Raw genomic sequence first — 18824 nt, 5'->3', positions numbered from 1 at the left:
GTTTCCTGATATTCGAATAGATTTCCTGTGTACCGTCATTCCAGTATCAATAAAGATTGTGGTGTTATAAGCAGTAACCATCGATTAAATCTGTTGAGATCTAAACATTTGCTAACCATAGATTCACATTTGGATTACTCATACTATGATGGTCACCTTTTCACCACATGACATTAACCTGATTATATAGGAAACAATGCGCACATGTTTGGCACCCGTTTCTTTGTAAGGTACGTAAGTAGGTTATTTTTCCTTAAGACTAGAATACATCGTATATTTTCGTTTAAAATTCCGGTTAAACTGTATGAATAACTAAATTATTTAAATTAAATGGTTGTTTTGAACATTAGCCTATTTGCTATGTAATATACAGGTCACAATTCTATGGAATACAATTACTGCTTTTTACTGAGCGACGTTTCGACTAGACTTCTCTAGTCATTATCAAGCTATGATAAAAAATGAAAATATGACAGGACAATATATACATGCACACAACAATGCTTGATTAATGCTGACAAACCAGAGATCTCCCTTAATTACGTGTACGTAAAGGTAATCCAATTTAATTAAACGCTAATGTGCAATAATACCAATTAACCTAAAAATTGACTAATTGATTAATGGATAAGTTGTTGCGGAGTATACACAATGATTAGTGGGTTTTAATAATGACAAGCGTTGAAAGAAAATAAAATTTGATGAAATGTTATCAACGACCCCTTTCACTGAAATAAACACAAATGGTAAATAAATAGATTGTTGTGGAGTATTAACAACGATTTGATGAGGTTTTAATAATGACAACATCCCAAGGAGATGAGATTTGATTGGTATTATGACAAAAAATAATTGATATGTGCATGTTGATGCGAGTGATTCTACTGATATACGAAAATCCCTTAAAACAATGACTGCACGAAGGCTGACAATTTAAAATATTGTGTGGTACTTCACTGGATGTTATAGTGATGAAGAAAGGCAGGATTAGAACTATTGAGTGCATTAAATTACAATAACAGCAAGCCTGAAAAGCAAAAATAGTTGGGAATTATTAATTATCATATTTGCAAATTATGATGGTTATTACAAACTTAAAATTATTACTGGAATATTGATAAGTATTAAATATGATTAAAAAATAATTATGCTTAGCCTTTGATTATGTGATAAGAATATCATACGCCCTGGGGAGGAACAATCCTTGATCTCTGTTCATCGTTGGTTTGTGTCGTCGTATTTGAATGGCTTCATGCAATCGGCGCGCTCTCTTGTTGCTTATATTCTTGCATAGTGGTTTTACGTTGGACCATTGGACTCTGTGGCGAGGGTTGGAGTTCAAATGTTCAGCTACAGCTGAGTTGTTGGTTGCTGCTTTCGACTTGTGGTCATCTAACCTTTTATTTAATGGTCGCTTTGTCTCCCCGATGTATGCAATCCCACAATTGCATACTATTTGATAAATACATCCCTTTGGTTGTGTAGGATTTTGTTTACCATTGGCTCTTAATATATCTTTAGTGCTGTTGCTATGCAATGTTGAATAAAATGGAAGTATAACGTTGCCAACAGTTTGAAGATGGACAGCGGTTCAAAATACATATTGCAGTGTTTTAAAATACTAATTTCATGGTGTAAAATGTAAAGTACACTTTTCAAAATGCAATTAATGAGCTCTTACATTCTAAAAATCATTCATACATTCTGAAGACTGCAACAACTTTGATTTAGCTATTTAACACTTTACACAATGCATTAATCAATCTGCATTGTCGTATAATAATGACATCTCAACTGCTTAAGATGTAATAACTTTCTCACACATGTCGCAAACATCATAAAGACCCCAGAACACCATCATTTATTACAGTGATAAATATATATTTATAAATACTTATTAGACCTCGAACTAATTGGCTTGTGAACTAGCGGCTAACAGTGTTTGGTAGATCTTTTTCCTATTTGGTGTGAAGCATTGTGGCCTTCCAGAACAAGAACTTTGCCCCCTTTTCCGAAAACCTGAAAACCGAGTCATTAACGGATGAACCGTGTCGATTCTCAGCGTTCCGTGACTTTAACGGAATTATTTAAAATGATGGGAAATATTGGATGAACGTTTTTGTCAGATTCTTTTCAAATATGGCGTGAAGCATTGTGATCATGAGATGACGAACCCTATCGATACTCAGCGTTCCGCGACTTTCCGTACGAGAGTTATATCCCCCTTTCCGAAAACCCTGTGAAAGCGATAGAGACTATAGTTTTTAATGGAATGTTCACAAACTGGGTGCGAAGCATTGGCGCCATGAACTGATGAACACTATTCATTCCCAGCGTTCCGCGACTTTCCGTTCCGGTGTTATACCTCCTTGCCGAAAACCCTGTCGGATTCTTTTGAAATTTTCAAAAGTGGTAACAAATGGAGGAACCCTATCGATATACATGTACTTAAAAGTGTTCTATGACCCTTTGTAGAGCTGTAGTTTTTAATAGGTTTTTGGTGGAAAGAATTGTGATCATGAGAGGACGAACCCTATCGATATTCAGCGTTCCGCGACCTTCCTTATCAGAGTTATGTCCCCTTTGCCGAAAACCTTGTAGTCTGTGCCGAAATACAGGCATAACTAAAATTATCTTCTTTTAAAGTGATTTATTTGTTACTTAAATTACCTACACGGGCAAAGTACATCCACGTCTCTTATCTCTATGTAAATGATAAAATATTGACCGACCTCAGCCAAATTAAATGAAACGGGATTTAACTTCCTACTTTTCTGCTCCATCCTTGGTAACGAAGACGGGCATACGCCATGCAGTGTGCTATGCGGAAAATGTTGCCAGGAGATTTAGAATTACAATTGTCAAGGTTTCTTTTACGTGCAGGGGTCTAGTTTTTCGACAAGCGGAAACCACAACGGAAAATCCCGAGGAACTTTTCGACCAACACCTGGATGGAACCAGGAACCTATGTGGCTCCCCGACCCTGTAGGTTTATTTGTTAAGGAGAAATCACTTTAATATGGCGGACATTTTATACCGACATTGTTGGTGCCTTGGTTGATTCTGGTTTTGTTCCAACGACTCGCATACCAATGTTCAGTACTAAAACTAAAAATGAATTTTTATGGATTTGTACAGAAGAGTATTGTAATAGGAAAAACTAAAATTGATATTATGGATTTGTTCTTTTATTTGGGTAAACAGTGTCGATTTCATTAAATCTGACTTGTCTTGCCAAGTATTTATCTGTCTAACTGTAACTTTAAAATCTTGGGTTTGAATTTGACCTTTTACCCCAAAATGCGTATACGCATCAATAATGTAAATAACACATCGGATGACTTTAATTGCCCCCCCCCCCCAAAAAAAAAACCAAACAAACAAAACAAAACAATTTAGCAAACTAAAAGGTAATATTTATGGTAAAATAAAAAAGAAGCCATAAGACAAGTGATTAGTATTGTAACAACATAGGTCTTATGGCTTCTTTTTTTTATAGGACAATAAATATTACCTTTTAGTTTGCCAATTTATCATTTGTACTTGATAGCGATAAGAGAATACTTGTCGAAAATCGTGCTATATGTGTATAAACCAGTATTCCATATAAATTGTGTTGTGTTTTTAATGTGCTCAATCACTAAATGCCACTCAGAGATTTAATTCAACAGTTTGACGGAAAAAAATTATAATCTATAAAAATAAAGTCTGTGATTTTGATTAAACGAGGAGTTATATCTGAGCTGATCTAGCCGAGCAGCTGCTTTTGGGTGTTGTTGTCTTGTGAGGATACCATCTTATGTAGTTTTGAGCGGCTACGAAGTCAGAAAAAAAAATACTACACATTTACTACAAGTAACAAAGTCTGCGATCTCGTTTAAACGATGAATGAAACATAGAGTTATATCTGTTTCGAACTAACTGAGCAGCTGCTTTAGGTTGTCGTTGCCTTGTCAGGATACCCTTCTTGTTTCCAACAACTCGTGTTGGGTTTTGCGCAGTCATGAAATCAGCAAAATTCCAAATAAGCTCACCGACAAGGAATTTTCCTATATGCTGGTCAAAGGCTTGGTGATACTGAGATAAGACATCTATTTGATATTCTTCCGTAAAAGCCATACTTGGTTCCATGTGTAACCCTGCTACTGTACCAGCTCCAAATTCTGATACCAACAAAGGCTTATTATAAAGCTTTCTCCATTCCAAAAAATTAGTGTTAACTTGTCTCTGAATGACTTCTGGGTGCCCAGTATCGCTGTACCATCCATAATATCTATTGATCATAATAACATCCACAAACTGCACGCATTTGTCGTTAGAATAGTCACGATCCGAAGTAAAACTAACAGGTCGTGTTGGGTCAAGCTGTCTAGTATGCCCTATTACGGATTTAAAATAATTGACAGAATTGGCACTGTCGGAGTCGGGTTCGTTAGCCACAGACCACATACAGACGGACGGGCGATTTTTGTCCCTTCGGTACATCTCTGACATAACCTCTAGATGATGATTCAATAAATCTTGGTTATCAAAATTATAACTTTTTATACCGACACCAGGACTCTCGTCAATTATAACGATTCCCTGCTGATCTGCTTGATCTAGAATTTCTTCAGCATAAGGATAATGCGATGTCCTAAAGCAGTTGACTCCCAACCATTTCAGCATATTAAAATCTTTTGCTATCAGGGCGTAATCTAATCCCTTACCTCGAATATCAGAATCTTCGTGTTTGTCGACGCCATGGCAGTAAAATGGTGTATTATTTATAAGAAACTTATCGGAAGTGACGTTTACCACTCGTATACCAACGGGCAAACGATAGACATCAATATCACTGCCGTCTAATGCGACTTTTAGTGTATATAGATAGGCAGGAACACCTGAATTCATCGTATAAGGCCACCATAAGGTAGGATTCATCACCTTTAAAGTCCCATTGCTGGTTGGTGCGCCCTGAATAACAACTCCCTCACTATCTAAAAGTTCCACAGTTAAACCAACTGCCTGATCTCCAATAATCTGTATATCATAAATTACATAGGCTACATTTGAACCGATATCCACGGTTGTTGTCACAGTGATATCATCTATGTATGTTTTGGGTGTAGTATAGAGTCTAACATGACGATGTATTCCGGCGTAATTGAAGAAGTCCATCTGTAAATTCTGCACAAAGTATCCTTCAGGATATTTAGATGTATCTGTTTTGTAGGAAATTGTTCCAGGTGGAAGAGTTGTTGGACTTAGAGTGTTATTTAAAGCTACCGTCAAATAATTCGGTCCATCAAAATTGATCATATTGCTGACTTCAGCCTCAAAGGGCAGATGTCCACCATTATGTCTCACCGCCTCTGCACCATTTACATAGACTATACAATAATAATGTGCACTGTCAAATCGAAGAACCAAACGTCGACTCTGCCATTCCTTGGTAACAAAGAACTCTCTATCATACCACGCCCAACCAACAAAATCTCGAATGTTTTTATCCTCTGTGACGTCATTGTAACTAGACGGTACAGCCATGGGTATAACTGCTCCTGTAATCGAAAGGGGCCTTGAATACCATTTCTGATCAAAACCTTCATTTCGTGTAGGAGAATCATCTATTCTGAAATTCCACATACCGTCCAAACTCTGTATTTGACGACCCTCGGAACTTCTTGGATACAGCATCCCCTTTCCACATACTATTGAAATTAGTATGGAAAGAGTAAAAATAATTTTGAACTTATCCATGTTAAGAAGTTATCTATACTAAATTAATCTTAACAATATTAGATTCGTCATATCATTATCAGTATCAAACGATAGCATATGATACACAGCCTTAAAGTTGAAATCATTTTATTCTGACATATTTTAAACGTCATGTAATTAACGTCGTAGATGCCGTGTTCTTCATATACTTCTGTTTTGTTCTTATCGCTTCTGAAAAACTAATTTCTGCATACAAAACTGGAGCCGCTGTGGCTCAGTGGGTAAGATGTTGGCTCGCTAACCTGGAGGTCCCGATGTTCATCTGGATTTGCCGGCAAGGGTCAACGTATAGTCCTTCGGATGGGAAGAATAACTGAGGTTCCGTGTACAAATTGGTGTGGACGTAAAAGACCCCTTGACACACTAGCCCAGTCGGAGCAGAATAGTAGAAGGTTATATCCCATTCGATTTCATTTTACATATAAAAATGAGTTTTACCGTAAAAAAATGAGGTTTCGCGTACACATTGGCGCGCACATAAAAGACCCCTTAGTACATTGTATCCCAGTCGGAGCAGAATATCAGGACGTTAAACCTTATTTCATTTGGCATACATGAACTGTGTCTTGCCGTAAAGGTTGTTGAAGCAATACAAAACCATATTTCTGAAAATTTTCAGGATTAATCCTTTATTTAGATAGAAAGATGATATTTAAAATCAGCTTTCCTACATTATCATTATTGCTAGACATTGTTGTCATTTATTTATAATACACCTTACATCGTTTGCATTTCGCTTACTGAGCAAACATAATAGGATTTCATTGTTCTAGGATTGATACCGATACCGTAAGCCAGTAAATAGATAAATATTATTGCATGTGATTGTGGCCCCACTTTAGTGAGATAAAATTAAAGGGGCATAATAGTGTCGTTTTTTATGAAACCTGATTACATCCAATTTGTTCAACTTTGAATTGCCAAAAGTTTATTCATCATAATATACACATCTCACGCCCGAGGCGGAGTTAATGTTAGTTACCATGTGCTTTGTGTGTACATTATGGCGATGTATTCCGACATATAGTTGCACAATTTCGCCTTCACGAAGTGTTCTCCAGAATACCTCAATGTATCTGCTTTGTAAGAAATAAAATGTCCTTTAACGTCCTACTGTTCTGCTCCGACTGGGCTAATGAAGACGGGCATACGCCATGCAGCGTTATATAAGGGAAATTGTGCCCAGGCAGCGGTCCTACGACCTTGTCTTATATCGAATTCCAACTGCCCGGGGTTCTTTTACGTGCTCTCAACGTGTATATGGGACCTCGGATTTAAGTCCCACCGAACGACTATACGTTGTCCCTTAACAGACTCTATGTCCTGCATCACTGACAAGGGGGAACAACGCCGGAAATCCCGTTGAACCTGTCTCGACCAACACTGGGAACTGAAAGTTAGCGAACCAACATCTTACTCACTGCGCCATCGCAACCCCCCTGCTTTACAGGAAATTGATCCAGTTAAAAAGGGTGGTCGAACTGAGAGTGTATTTTTAAGCCACTGTTAATAATTCAGACCACAAACATTAACTAGTCAGTTAATTTATATTGCAAAAGACAGACCCACCATCTTGTCTCACAATGTCCAAGGCATTAACGTAGATGACGGCATAATAATGGACGAATAAACAAACGGTTATATTCTCATTCGCAGACATCGTCTGTGACATCATTAGAGCTGGACGACGCTTGGATGGGTATTTTCCGTAGATGTTATTGGCGCTGCTTACCATTTGTGGACAAACCGTTTTGTCGTTGGTAAATCACTTGTTCTGAAAATTCCACATACCACTTCAGTTCTTGGATATAACCATCCCCTTTTCCTATTTCAAGGAAAGAAATAACGATATAATTGATTGATAACATTGATGAAACATTGGCGTTGCAAGAGTGTATGCCGTCTTTACGAAACACTGGCGTTCTTTACGTTTGTCACCACTCTCCTCTGCGACAAACACAACAGACTAGAACTGTTAAACATTATACCGTGTTTACTTGGAAAAATACAATTGTGTCAGGCATATTGTAGCCTGCTGTTCCGGTAGAAAAAAAAACACCCCCTTTAATGCAGTAGACCAAAAGCGTGACCGGCGCAAAGTTCCACCGAGTGGACGACTATTGAGATGAAAGTAATATGCTGGTATTGATAATAAAATTTGTTTCAACCTTGACATAAATATGAGCGCTGAAGGACAGTAGATATTATTCAAATATATGTTATCGATCTTTGTAATCTGATATTATATATATTTATATACTGGCAACAATAACGAGTTAGATATAGTCCAGTTAAGATGTTTAACCATGACATAATTATAAGTGATAAGTTGGCTGGTGATAGATATGCAATCCTATGTATAATTGGTTATTATGTGCATTCGCTGGTCATTATGCGCATTCACTGGTCATTATGCGTGAGCAGTGATTATAATGGGGCACATTATATTTACCAGTTGTTTCCAGAATATCCCAGTAATATATTAAATGTATTTTTGTATTTGGTTACGTCAACTATTTTGTATGTTACAAACGAACTTAGGCTAGTAAAGGCATTGACAAATCTTGAACTTATTGTTTATTGTTTGTGATTTGATAATAAGATATTTTGTGAAATGTGTCAAATGTCGTAGGGAGCTACGGTGGTTAAGTGGGTAAGAGGTCGCGTGTTCGATCCCTGCATTGGCTGAGAAAGTTCATCGGGATTTTCCGAAGTGGTTTCCCATTGTCAGTGCTGAAGGAAGTAGAGCCTAACAAGGACAGCTGTCTAATCGTTCGAATGGGACGAAAAAACGAGATCTCGTCTATACATTAGCGTGTACGGAAAAGATCTCTTGGCAGTTGGAATTCGATAGAAGAGTAGACCATAGTGCCGGTGCCCGGGCAAAATTTCCCTGATAGAACACTGTATGGCGTATGCCCGTCTTCATTAGCCCAGTCGGCGCAGAACAGTAGGACGTTAAACCCAATTTCATTTCATTTTTGTCAAATATTGTTGATTAGTGAAGTACATAGTGTAGTACCGCAAACGGCCATTATAGTTGCCCTAAACCCCACGGCACTATGAAGGGCATGGTCAAAGTTTGTTCTGTTGGGGCTAATGAGGATATATACAGATGGCGACAATACCATGGGATACAGACCAGTATCCGAAAAGCACATATCATACTTGGATCAATCAGCGCCAGATAATCACCGTTGTGCGCATGGACCCCGGAACGAATATCGTCGTCAAACCAATAGCGTTGGACAAATGAGCTCCAGACATATAAGCACTGGATTCATCGCCAATAAGAACAGGAATTAAAACCACAGAATCCACCAACAGACTCTTTAATGTCATATAACAGATGTAGTTATAATAGTTATGTTAAACACATTTTTTTTCTAATTTGAACAACTCCATTCCCTAGTCAACCTAAAGGATAGTATAAAATTCACGGTTATTATTTTACATTTTAAGGTAAATCTGGAAGGATGCGGCGGCTGTGTGAGGAATACAAATATAATTGTTATTAAATCAATTTTTCTTTAAAACTTCTTTAAAAATCAAACCGTGATACTGATGCTTCCAACCTCAGGGTATTGAATTGCCTAACACTCCACACATATTGAATATAAGCGTGTAGTATGTTTTCTTACACAACCCCTGTAAAGTAGCTAAAGGGATTATATGACTTCTAAGTTCTTCCTCATTCTCCAGGTTTCAGGTGTCTTCGGAAGAGTTTTCATTTAATAAAAACGGAAAGACACCTGCCCTGTATCCATTTGACAAGATTTCATAAATTTAAACCTAAATGAAGGGTGGGGGATTCTGAATTTCGATAGGAGTCTGTCTTTATGACTCAAGCAACGATACCTGCAAATTTAAAAAACTATGAGATCCACATAGGTTCCAAATATGAATATGCGTTCACATTAAATGTGACCGTATATATCAGAAAAAAATGTTTATTGGCAGATGTTATACAAGCAAATGATCTATAAATAACAAAGTCTGTGATCTCCATTAAACGATGAATTAAACATAGCATTATATCTGTTCCTTACTAACTGAGCAGCTGCCTTAGGTTGGCGTTGTCTTGTGAGGATACCTTTCTTATTACCAACAACTCTCTTCGGGTTTTGTGCTGTCATAAAATCAGCAAAATTCCATATGAGCTCACCGACAAGGAATTTTCCTATATGCTGGTCAAAGGCTTGGTGATATTGAGACAGGACCTCTATTTGGTATTCTTCCGTAAAAGCCATACTTGGTTGGCGGTGCAACCCGGCTACTGTACCAGCTCCAAATTCTGATACCAACAACGGCTTATTATAAAGCTTTCTCCATTCCATAAAATTAGTGTCAACTTGTCTTTGAATGACTTCTGGGTGTCCAGTATCGCTGTACCATCCATAATATCTATTGATCATAATAACATCGACAAATTGAACACATTTATCATTGCTATAATCTTTATTGCAAGTAAAACTAACAGGTCTTGTTGGATCGAGTTGTTTGGTATAACCTATCACAGATTTGAAGTAAGGAACCGCGTCTGTGGCGTCTGATTCAGGTTCGTTGGCTACAGACCACATACATACTGCTGGTCGGTTTTTATCTCGCCGGTACATCTCTGACATTACTTCTAAATGATGACTTAATGACTCGTTTCCAAAATTGTTAGACTTGATACCAACCCCAGGACTCTCGTCAATTATAACGATCCCCTGCTGATCTGCTTGATCTAGAATTTCTTCAGCATAAGGATAATGAGAAGTCCGAAAGCAGTTGACTCCCAACCATTTCAACATATTAAAATCTTTCGCTATCAGGGCGTAATCTAATCCCTTACCGCGAATATCAGAATCTTCGTGTTTGTCGACGCCATGACAGTAAAATGGTTTATTGTTTATTAGGAACTGATCGGAAGTGACGTTAACGACTCTTATACCAATAGGAAGACGATATACGTCCAGGTCAGTACCAGTTAATGTTAATTTCAGTGTATATAAATAGGCTGGATTGTTTACATTCATGGTGTATGGCCACCACAATTGAGGATTGTCCACTTGTAATGTGCCCTTACTGGTCGTTCCAGTAGCAACTGTTGTCCCACTTTTATCCATAACCTCAACCTTCAATGTTCCGGACTGGTCACCAACAACTTCTATGGCGTAATTTACATATCCTTTATTTGAAGCGAAGTCAACGGTTGTTGTGACAGTGATGTCATCTATGTATGTTTTGGGTGTAGTATAGAGTCTAACATGACGATGTATTCCGGCGTAATTGAAGAAGTCCATCTGTAAATTCTGCACAAAGTATCCTTCAGGATATTTAGATGTATCTGTTTTGTAGGAAATTGTTCCAGGTGGAAGGGTGGTAGGACTGAGGGTGTTATTTACGGCTACTGTCACATAATTCGGACCATTGACGACAAGGAGGGCGTTGACATCTGCTTCAAAAGGAAGATGTCCTCCGTCATGTCTCACGGCTTCTATACCGTTGACGTAGACGATGGCATAATAATGAGCACTACCAAAACGAAGAACTATACGGCGATTTTGTGATACGTTCGAAACAAAAAATTCCCTATCATACCATGCCCAACCAACAAAATCTCGTATGTTTTTGTCCTCTGTGACGTCATTGTAACTGGACGGTACAGCCATGGGTATAACTGGTCCTGTAGTAGAAAGGCGCCCTGAATACCATTTCTTTTCAAAACCAAGATTCCTGTTTGGAGAAGCATCTATCCGGAAATTCCACATTCCATCCAAACTTTGTACATGACGGCTCTCCGAGCCTCTTGGATATAACATTCCTTTCCCCCATACCACAGGTAAGAGAATAGCCAGAGCGAACAAAGGTATGCACCTTCCCATCGCAAATTTTATACCAAATAATAAAAAAAATCCTATACTTATCAACACACAATAACATATGGCCATGAACCATATGGAGTGTCAAAGTTTAATGATAAGTTATCTCCATTTACGTATCTTCGATTGTTAGAAGACGAATGAACGGCCACTTCTGTAGCCACATATATTCTTATCACAAAATAAAACAAACCATTGACATATTTATTACTGGTAACACACACATACTCCTACAGAATACACAGATTACAGTTTATTGTCAAATACCTGTAAAAAACGCGCGTCGACATGATCAGTCATCTGGAACCACTGTATTCAGCAAGCTGTTACCAATACACAATGAAACATAAATTACTACTTGATTTCTGTTGAAGGGAAAAACAACTATTATACGATTCTAACTTGACACACCTTCTGATTTACTGCATCGTGTAACACTTTGGTCATTAAGACAATATTGGGTATTTAAAAGTTTTTTTGCTTCACTTTGTCTATAGAGTCAAATCACACGTACTTAATGAACGTGAATGATATATTTATATATAACAAAACAGTGATATTTTGGTACAATCCTAACCATTGTCAAAATATACATCAAACTCTATCCGTTTATTGACCTATGGTTGGTAGACCAAATAAGGTAATGTTCTCCCTCATGGTCTTGGGAAGGTTTATTCCATATTTGGGATGGAAATTAACGTCAAGGTCAATCTAAGACGTGCAGACATTAGGTGGTTATAAAGGAGGGTGTTGAGCGAGACTGGTCAGGGCTCACCCAGGTATTGCGAACAGCTTTTGTTTATTGAGAACGAGGGAACTTCGAAGCCATTCCAGCTTAACAATAAAGTTGTAGGAACCATTTCACCTGTAGTGTTATATATTACGATCACGAAGAAAACAAACACAAGGAACAATAGTTATATAATTTACTGCCATAGATCGTCATCGTTTTAACCCCAATGTCAGTCACCAAGACCATCATTTGTCACAAAGACAAGAAAATACATGCCACTAAGACTACCATTTGCCATCAACGACAAGAAAATGATATCACCAAGACTTCATTTGTCACCAAGACAAGAATTATTAACCTAGGACTTTTATTAACCTAGGATTTTTATGACATTATACATATCGCTTCTATACTTCAGGAACAGCAACTAACAACTTCATAATATCTACTTAAATACCCTACGTTAAAGGAGCGAAGTCGCTAATATTTGGGACCTAGAAATTGACACAAATGGGTCGCAACACATACAATAATGTAATATGAATGTATATAAATTGATTTACATTCAAACGTTTCTGTTTTTACTGTAATTTTTAATCAGTTAGGTTCGGCGAAATACGCCAGTATTCTCAATCGAATTTCAATCTCTAGCGTCTGGTTATTCCAGCCTACGCCGATATTATTTATTAGGCTTGCTCTCCAGATAAGAATATAGCGTCACCGTTTGACATGACTTGTGGAATATGCCTAGCCTCGTTTTTCGAGTCCCTTATCACAAATAGCACTGAAACGCATTATGGTACACGATTCGTGTACCAATTGTAAAATGTTTATTTTGTCTTAAATATTGGATATCAGAAGGCCATCTTTTCCCGGTAAGATCACAACATCAATGTTGATTTAAACCGACAAATAAATCTTGTTTTCAATGTCGAAGATTTTGGATGATATTGAGTTAGAGACCTAGCTACTTTAAACTATAACAAACCCACCAAGCATGGTTTCCGGACAGTCACATGCACATCACTCATGGCTTTATTGTTGGACAACTAGATCACTTTGTTGAATTCAATGCATGCTTTTAGTCTAGACAATGAATAAACAATCTATAGCAGTAAACAAGGGTAATGAGTACATTAAAGGGATAATACATCACCACCATGGTTTTGTGACATGACCATTTATTCAAAGTTGATCACTAACATGCATTGAAGTTGCCTCTAGTTTTGCTGATAATAAAATGTTTATCTATTTGATATATATCCGTTTTAATTTAGTTCAAGTTTAGTATTTGTCCCCGTCCGTCACATATGATTTACAGCTGCAATAACGAATCTACTGCATCCGGAATTTTCCCTTGGTCAGATTTTTAAAAGTAATTGCCACATTAATCAAGTACTGTACTCACCACTACTCACCATATTAGGGAGAACTTATATTACTTTAATTTAAGACGTAAGTTGCAGTACATAAAATTGTCATTTCAGTAAAACTATTACTGTAATTATAGAACGCGTCGCTAGCAAACGAGTGGGAACATGTTATTACTGCTCCATTAAGAGTATACACATGATGTTCGGAATAATTAACTTTCAATTTTTGGTGTCATCCTTTTCCCATAAATTTGTGTTGAATTGAACTCGTGACTGCAAAAGAGCACTGACAAGGAGGAACCACACCTGAAAATCCCGATTAACGTCTCGGCCATCACTGGACCTACAGATTACCGAGCCAACGTTTTACTCACTGAGCCACCGTGCCCCCCCCCCAACCAAAGCCCCGATCACCCCATACTAGTTCTCACTACTTTCTGGGGAATGTTGCTCAAACTGTGTGTGAACCTAGTAGCAAGTGTTTAGGACCTGTTTAAAAAACACCATGGACGGATTATGACTGGCTTAGACGGGAGAGGTGCTATAGAACTTTGAACCTGTTCAAAATTGTCCCCGTCCTACAATTAAATTGGTGACACAAAAGTTGGATATACCTTGCCGTACTTCGATCCTACTCGGGACGTTTAACAACGTGACGTCTTGTCAAGGGATGCGATGGGTGTATGTCTTGATCTTTCTTTAGGGACATCTGCTGCCCTCCATCATCTACATGGGTAGAGTATGGAGATCTACAGGGTTCAGGGACAGGATAACGATGTGGAGTTTGGGGATCTTTGGGCGGTACTAGTAGCTGCTTTCCCACGGGGAGTCCTTCTGGCACTTCTCTTTGGATGCACGGTAAAACACTGGAGGCAAATGTAGTAGTTTTCGAATATCTTGATCTTCACAGCTTGAACCGTGGAACAGCAATGAGCGAACGCACAAAGAACGAGACGCACACGAACTGAACTGTCTCTGAACGAGGTGATCGGTTAGACACTAGTTAGAACTAACTAGAACCAGTTGTGGATGTATTGGACGAGATGGACTGTTAATGAACGAACTATAATCTATTATTAACAATATTTACACAATCTACCACCACCAAAACGCGTTTTACGATTCTTTTGAGAACATGGGAGCTGAACACATTCTGAATATGTGAACGTGTAGTATGTTTTCTTATAGGTGGAGTCCTTACTGCGCTGCTATGGCGACGGAGAATGATCCCAAAGCGCGTCAAGCTCGACCGTCAAGCTCGACATAAGCGTGGTAAAAGCGTGGTGGAAACGCCAGCTATCGTGATGTGGTCGCCAATGATCGCCGAGTTACGGCGGTTGTTTTGAGCATGTTCAAAGCAAACACCAAGGTTCTGCGATCTGACTTAGACAAGCGTGGTAACATCTCTATAAACGTAGTACATACGCGGTTCACATGTGGCAATGACGCTGAAACATGACGTTGCTATGATGATTGCACTGTTGCACGATTGCACCACGTCCTCATTGGGCTCCCAGTGCGTCTATGATGATCTTAAGAGTTCTTAATTCGACCATGGCGCGATTACCAAGCTTACATTACGCGCATATGGCGACCATGCTTTTCATGCAAGACTTCATCGTGTGTATGTTATGTTCATCTTGAAATTTCCAAAAATATGACCGGCCTATATAGTTGCCGTGATCACGTGGTAGAAATGCACGCGCAATCTTGATACACGTAGAAGACGTGTGGTAAGAACCCCATGAGCGGGGGTAGACCGCCGCCGGATTGCCGATGATCGCCGTTGCCAAGCCATTTGATCTTAATAGAAAGCCATAAGCGCGGAGAGGTCTTGGCGGGCGCGGTAAGTACGCGTTTTGTTTTTGAAGTGAGGGTGAGGGTGGGAAGCTTCTCAATAGCAATAGGGGTCTGTCTTTATGTCCCAAGCAACAACACCTGACATTTTTTTAAAAAAGAACCCACCCCGCAATAAAATATATAGCCTGTAGAGTTCCAACAAAATGTGAATGGAACCACCGGACGACAATATGCGTACTTATTAAATAATACGGAAAAACAATTTATTCATAGATTTTTATACAAGCAAGTTAATCTATAAATAACAAAGTCTGTGATCTCCATTAAACGTGGAATTAAACATAGCATTATATCTATTCCTTACTAATTGGGCAGCTGCTTTAGGTTGTCGTTGCCTTGTCAGAATACCTTTCTTATTTCCAACAACTCGTGTTGGGTTTTGTGCAGTCATGAAATCAGCAAAATTCCAAATAAGCTCACCAACAAGGAATTGTCCTATATGCTGGTCAAAGGCTTGGTGATATTGAGACAGGACCTCTATTTGGTATTCTTCAGTAAAAGCCACACTTGGTTGGCGGTGCAACCCGGCTACTGTACCAGCTCCAAATTCTGATACCAACAACGGCTTATTATAAAGCTTTCTCCATTCCATAAAATTAGTGTTAAGATGTCTCTGAATGACTTCTGGGTGCCCAGTATCGCTGTACCATCCATAATATCTATTGATCATAATAACATCGACAAATTGAACACATTTATCATTGTTATAATCTTTACTGCAAGTAAAACTAACAGGTCTTGTTGGATCGAGCTGTTTGGTATAACCTATCACAGATTTGAAGTAAGGAACCGCGTGTGCGGCGTCTGATTCAGGTTCGTTGGCTACAGACCACATACATACTGCTGGTCGATTTTTATCTCGCCGGTACATCTCTGACATTACCTCTAAATGATGACTTAATGACTCGTTTCCAAAATTGTGAGACTTGATACCAACCCCAGGACTCTCGTCAATTATAACGATCCCCTGCTGATCTGCTTGATCCAAAATTTCTTCAGCATAAGGATAATGAGATGTCCGAAAGCAGTTGACTCCCAACCATTTCAACATATTAAAATCTTTCGCTATTAAGGCGTAATCTAATCCCTTACCTCGAATATCAGAATCTTCGTGTTTGTCAACGCCATGGCAGTAAAAGGGTTTATTGTTTATCAGGAACTGGTCGGAAGTGACGTTAACAACTCTTATACCAATAGGAAGACGATATACGTCCAGGTCAGTGCCAGTTAATGTTACTTTCAGTGTATATAAATAGGCTGGATTGTTTACATTCATGGTGTATGGCCACCACAATTGAGGATTGTCCACTTGTAATGTGCCCTTACTGGTCGTTCCAGTAGCAACTGTTGTCCCACTTTTATCCATAACCTCAACCTTCAATGTTCCGGACTGGTCACCAACAACTTCTATAGCGTAATTTACATATCCCTTATTTGAAGCGAAGTCAACGGTTGTTGTCACAGTGATATCATCTATGTATGTTTTGGGTGTAGTATAGAGTCTAACATGACGATGTATTCCGGCGTAATTGAAGAAGTCCATCTGTAAATTCTGCACAAAGTATCCTTCAGGATATTTAGATGTATCTGTTTTGTAGGAAATTGTTCCAGGTGGAAGGGTGGTAGGGCTGAGGGTGTTATTTACGGCTACTGTCACATAATTCGGACCATTGACGACAAGGAGGGCGTTGACATCTGCTTCAAACGGAAGATGTCCTCCGTCATGTCTCACAGCTTCTATACCGTTGACGTAGACGATGGCATAATAATGAGCACTACCAAAACGAAGAACTATACGGCGATTTTGTGATACGTTCGAAACAAAAAATTCCCTATCATACCATGCCCAACCAACAAAATCTCGTATGTTTTTATCCTCTGTGACATCATTGTAACTGGACGGTACAGCCATGGGTATAACTGGTCCTGTAGTAGAAAGGCGCCCTGAATACCATTTCTGTTCAAAACCTAGATTCCTGTTTGGAGAAGCATCTATCCGGAAATCCCACATTCCATCTAAACTTTGTATATGACGACTCTCCGAGCCTCTTGGATATAGCATACCTTTCCCCCATACAACAGGTAAGATAATAGCCAGAGCCAGCAAATGTATGCACCTCCCCATCGCAAATTTATACAGAATAATTATAAAAATGGACTACTTATTACCACACAACAACATATGGCCATGAACCATGTTGAGTCTCAAAGTTTAACGATAAGTTATCTCCATTAAAATGTCCGTATCTTCGATCACTTGATGTATCAATGAGTAAGATTATCACCAAAGTTGTTCCTAGTTTTGCTGACTGTTTATCTATTTGATATAAATTCTTTTTAATTTTAGTTGATAAAATTTTCTTCAAGGACATTATTTATCACTGTCCTTCACGTATGATTCACAGCTGTAATAACCAATATATTGCATCAGCAATTTTAAAAGTAATCGCCACCCTATCCAGTTACCGCAATCGCAATATTAGTGATAACTTATTATTACCTTAATTTACGATGTGAATTGCAGAACACAGGATTGTCATTTTAGCAAAACCATTACTGTAATGACATAACGCTACCCTAATCGAACGAGTGTAGGACTAAGACATTTTATTACTGCATCAGGTGTATTCACATGATGTTTGGAATAATTACCTTTCGTTAAGCTGAATGTCACATTGTTGGTGTCATCTTTTCTCCATAAGATGCTAAAGTTACTCTCTCTCTAGAATACTTGATCCTGCATGTGTTTTGTACGGGTACCTGTGCGTTTTGCTTGCTTTGAATTATTACAAACCGATACAAACAGAGGCTTGGTCACTAAGTATATTTTTAGCACTCGTGTCTGATCATTTGGAACTCTTAGAGACTGCTCATTCGGGTTTAAATAAGAAATCTTAATAACGCGGTAACGGACAAACCATCGGGGGCACCCCAATAACCACAAAACTAATCTTATATCGTTACAGTGGATCCCTTCTGATTGTATGCTCCTCCTTCTCTCTATTAGTGATTACATTTTCTCAGCTAGCAGCCCCCCCCACCCCTTAGATGTAACAGACTATGAATGTAGTTCTATTTTGATTGACCCTTTGGTCTAGAATTGACGAGGGGTGGTTGAATTTTCATGATTTTGAGGCTGATGGATCATGAAGTTAAACGACAAGTACAAGGGTTACCGCCAACAGAAATGACGTCACAACTTATAGATTAATGTTGGCCAGGCCTGCA

At 38.5% G+C, this 18824-nt stretch overlaps 4 protein-coding genes across 4 annotated transcripts in view; 1 reads left to right on the top strand and 3 right to left on the bottom strand.

The window, feature by feature from the left end:
* LOC126818029 (C-X-C chemokine receptor type 4) overlaps positions 1-18824 on the top strand; it is a 125900-nt gene that overhangs the window by 11105 nt on the left and 95971 nt on the right. The window lies entirely within an intron of this gene.
* On the bottom strand, positions 3747-5743 carry LOC126817736 (beta-glucuronidase-like). Its single transcript, XM_050544869.2, has one exon. The coding sequence runs from the start codon at positions 5740-5742 to the stop codon at positions 3850-3852; it is 1893 nt and encodes a 630-aa protein (XP_050400826.1). The 5' UTR covers position 5743; the 3' UTR covers positions 3747-3849.
* LOC130012415 (beta-glucuronidase-like) lies at positions 9744-11551 on the bottom strand. Its single transcript, XM_056100287.1, has one exon. The coding sequence runs from the start codon at positions 11517-11519 to the stop codon at positions 9744-9746; it is 1776 nt and encodes a 591-aa protein (XP_055956262.1). The 5' UTR covers positions 11520-11551.
* LOC126818031 (beta-glucuronidase) lies at positions 15832-17679 on the bottom strand. The gene has a single exon (XM_050545203.2). It carries the CDS (start codon positions 17656-17658, stop codon positions 15832-15834), a length of 1827 nt encoding a protein of 608 aa, XP_050401160.2. The 5' UTR covers positions 17659-17679.

The sequence above is a fragment of the Patella vulgata genome, chromosome 4 (genome assembly GCF_932274485.2).
Source record: "Patella vulgata chromosome 4, xgPatVulg1.2, whole genome shotgun sequence".
NCBI classification, from domain to species: domain Eukaryota; kingdom Metazoa; phylum Mollusca; class Gastropoda; family Patellidae; genus Patella; species Patella vulgata.
Note: the sequence above shows the minus strand (reverse complement) of the source record. Positions and strands in the feature narration are given on the sequence as shown.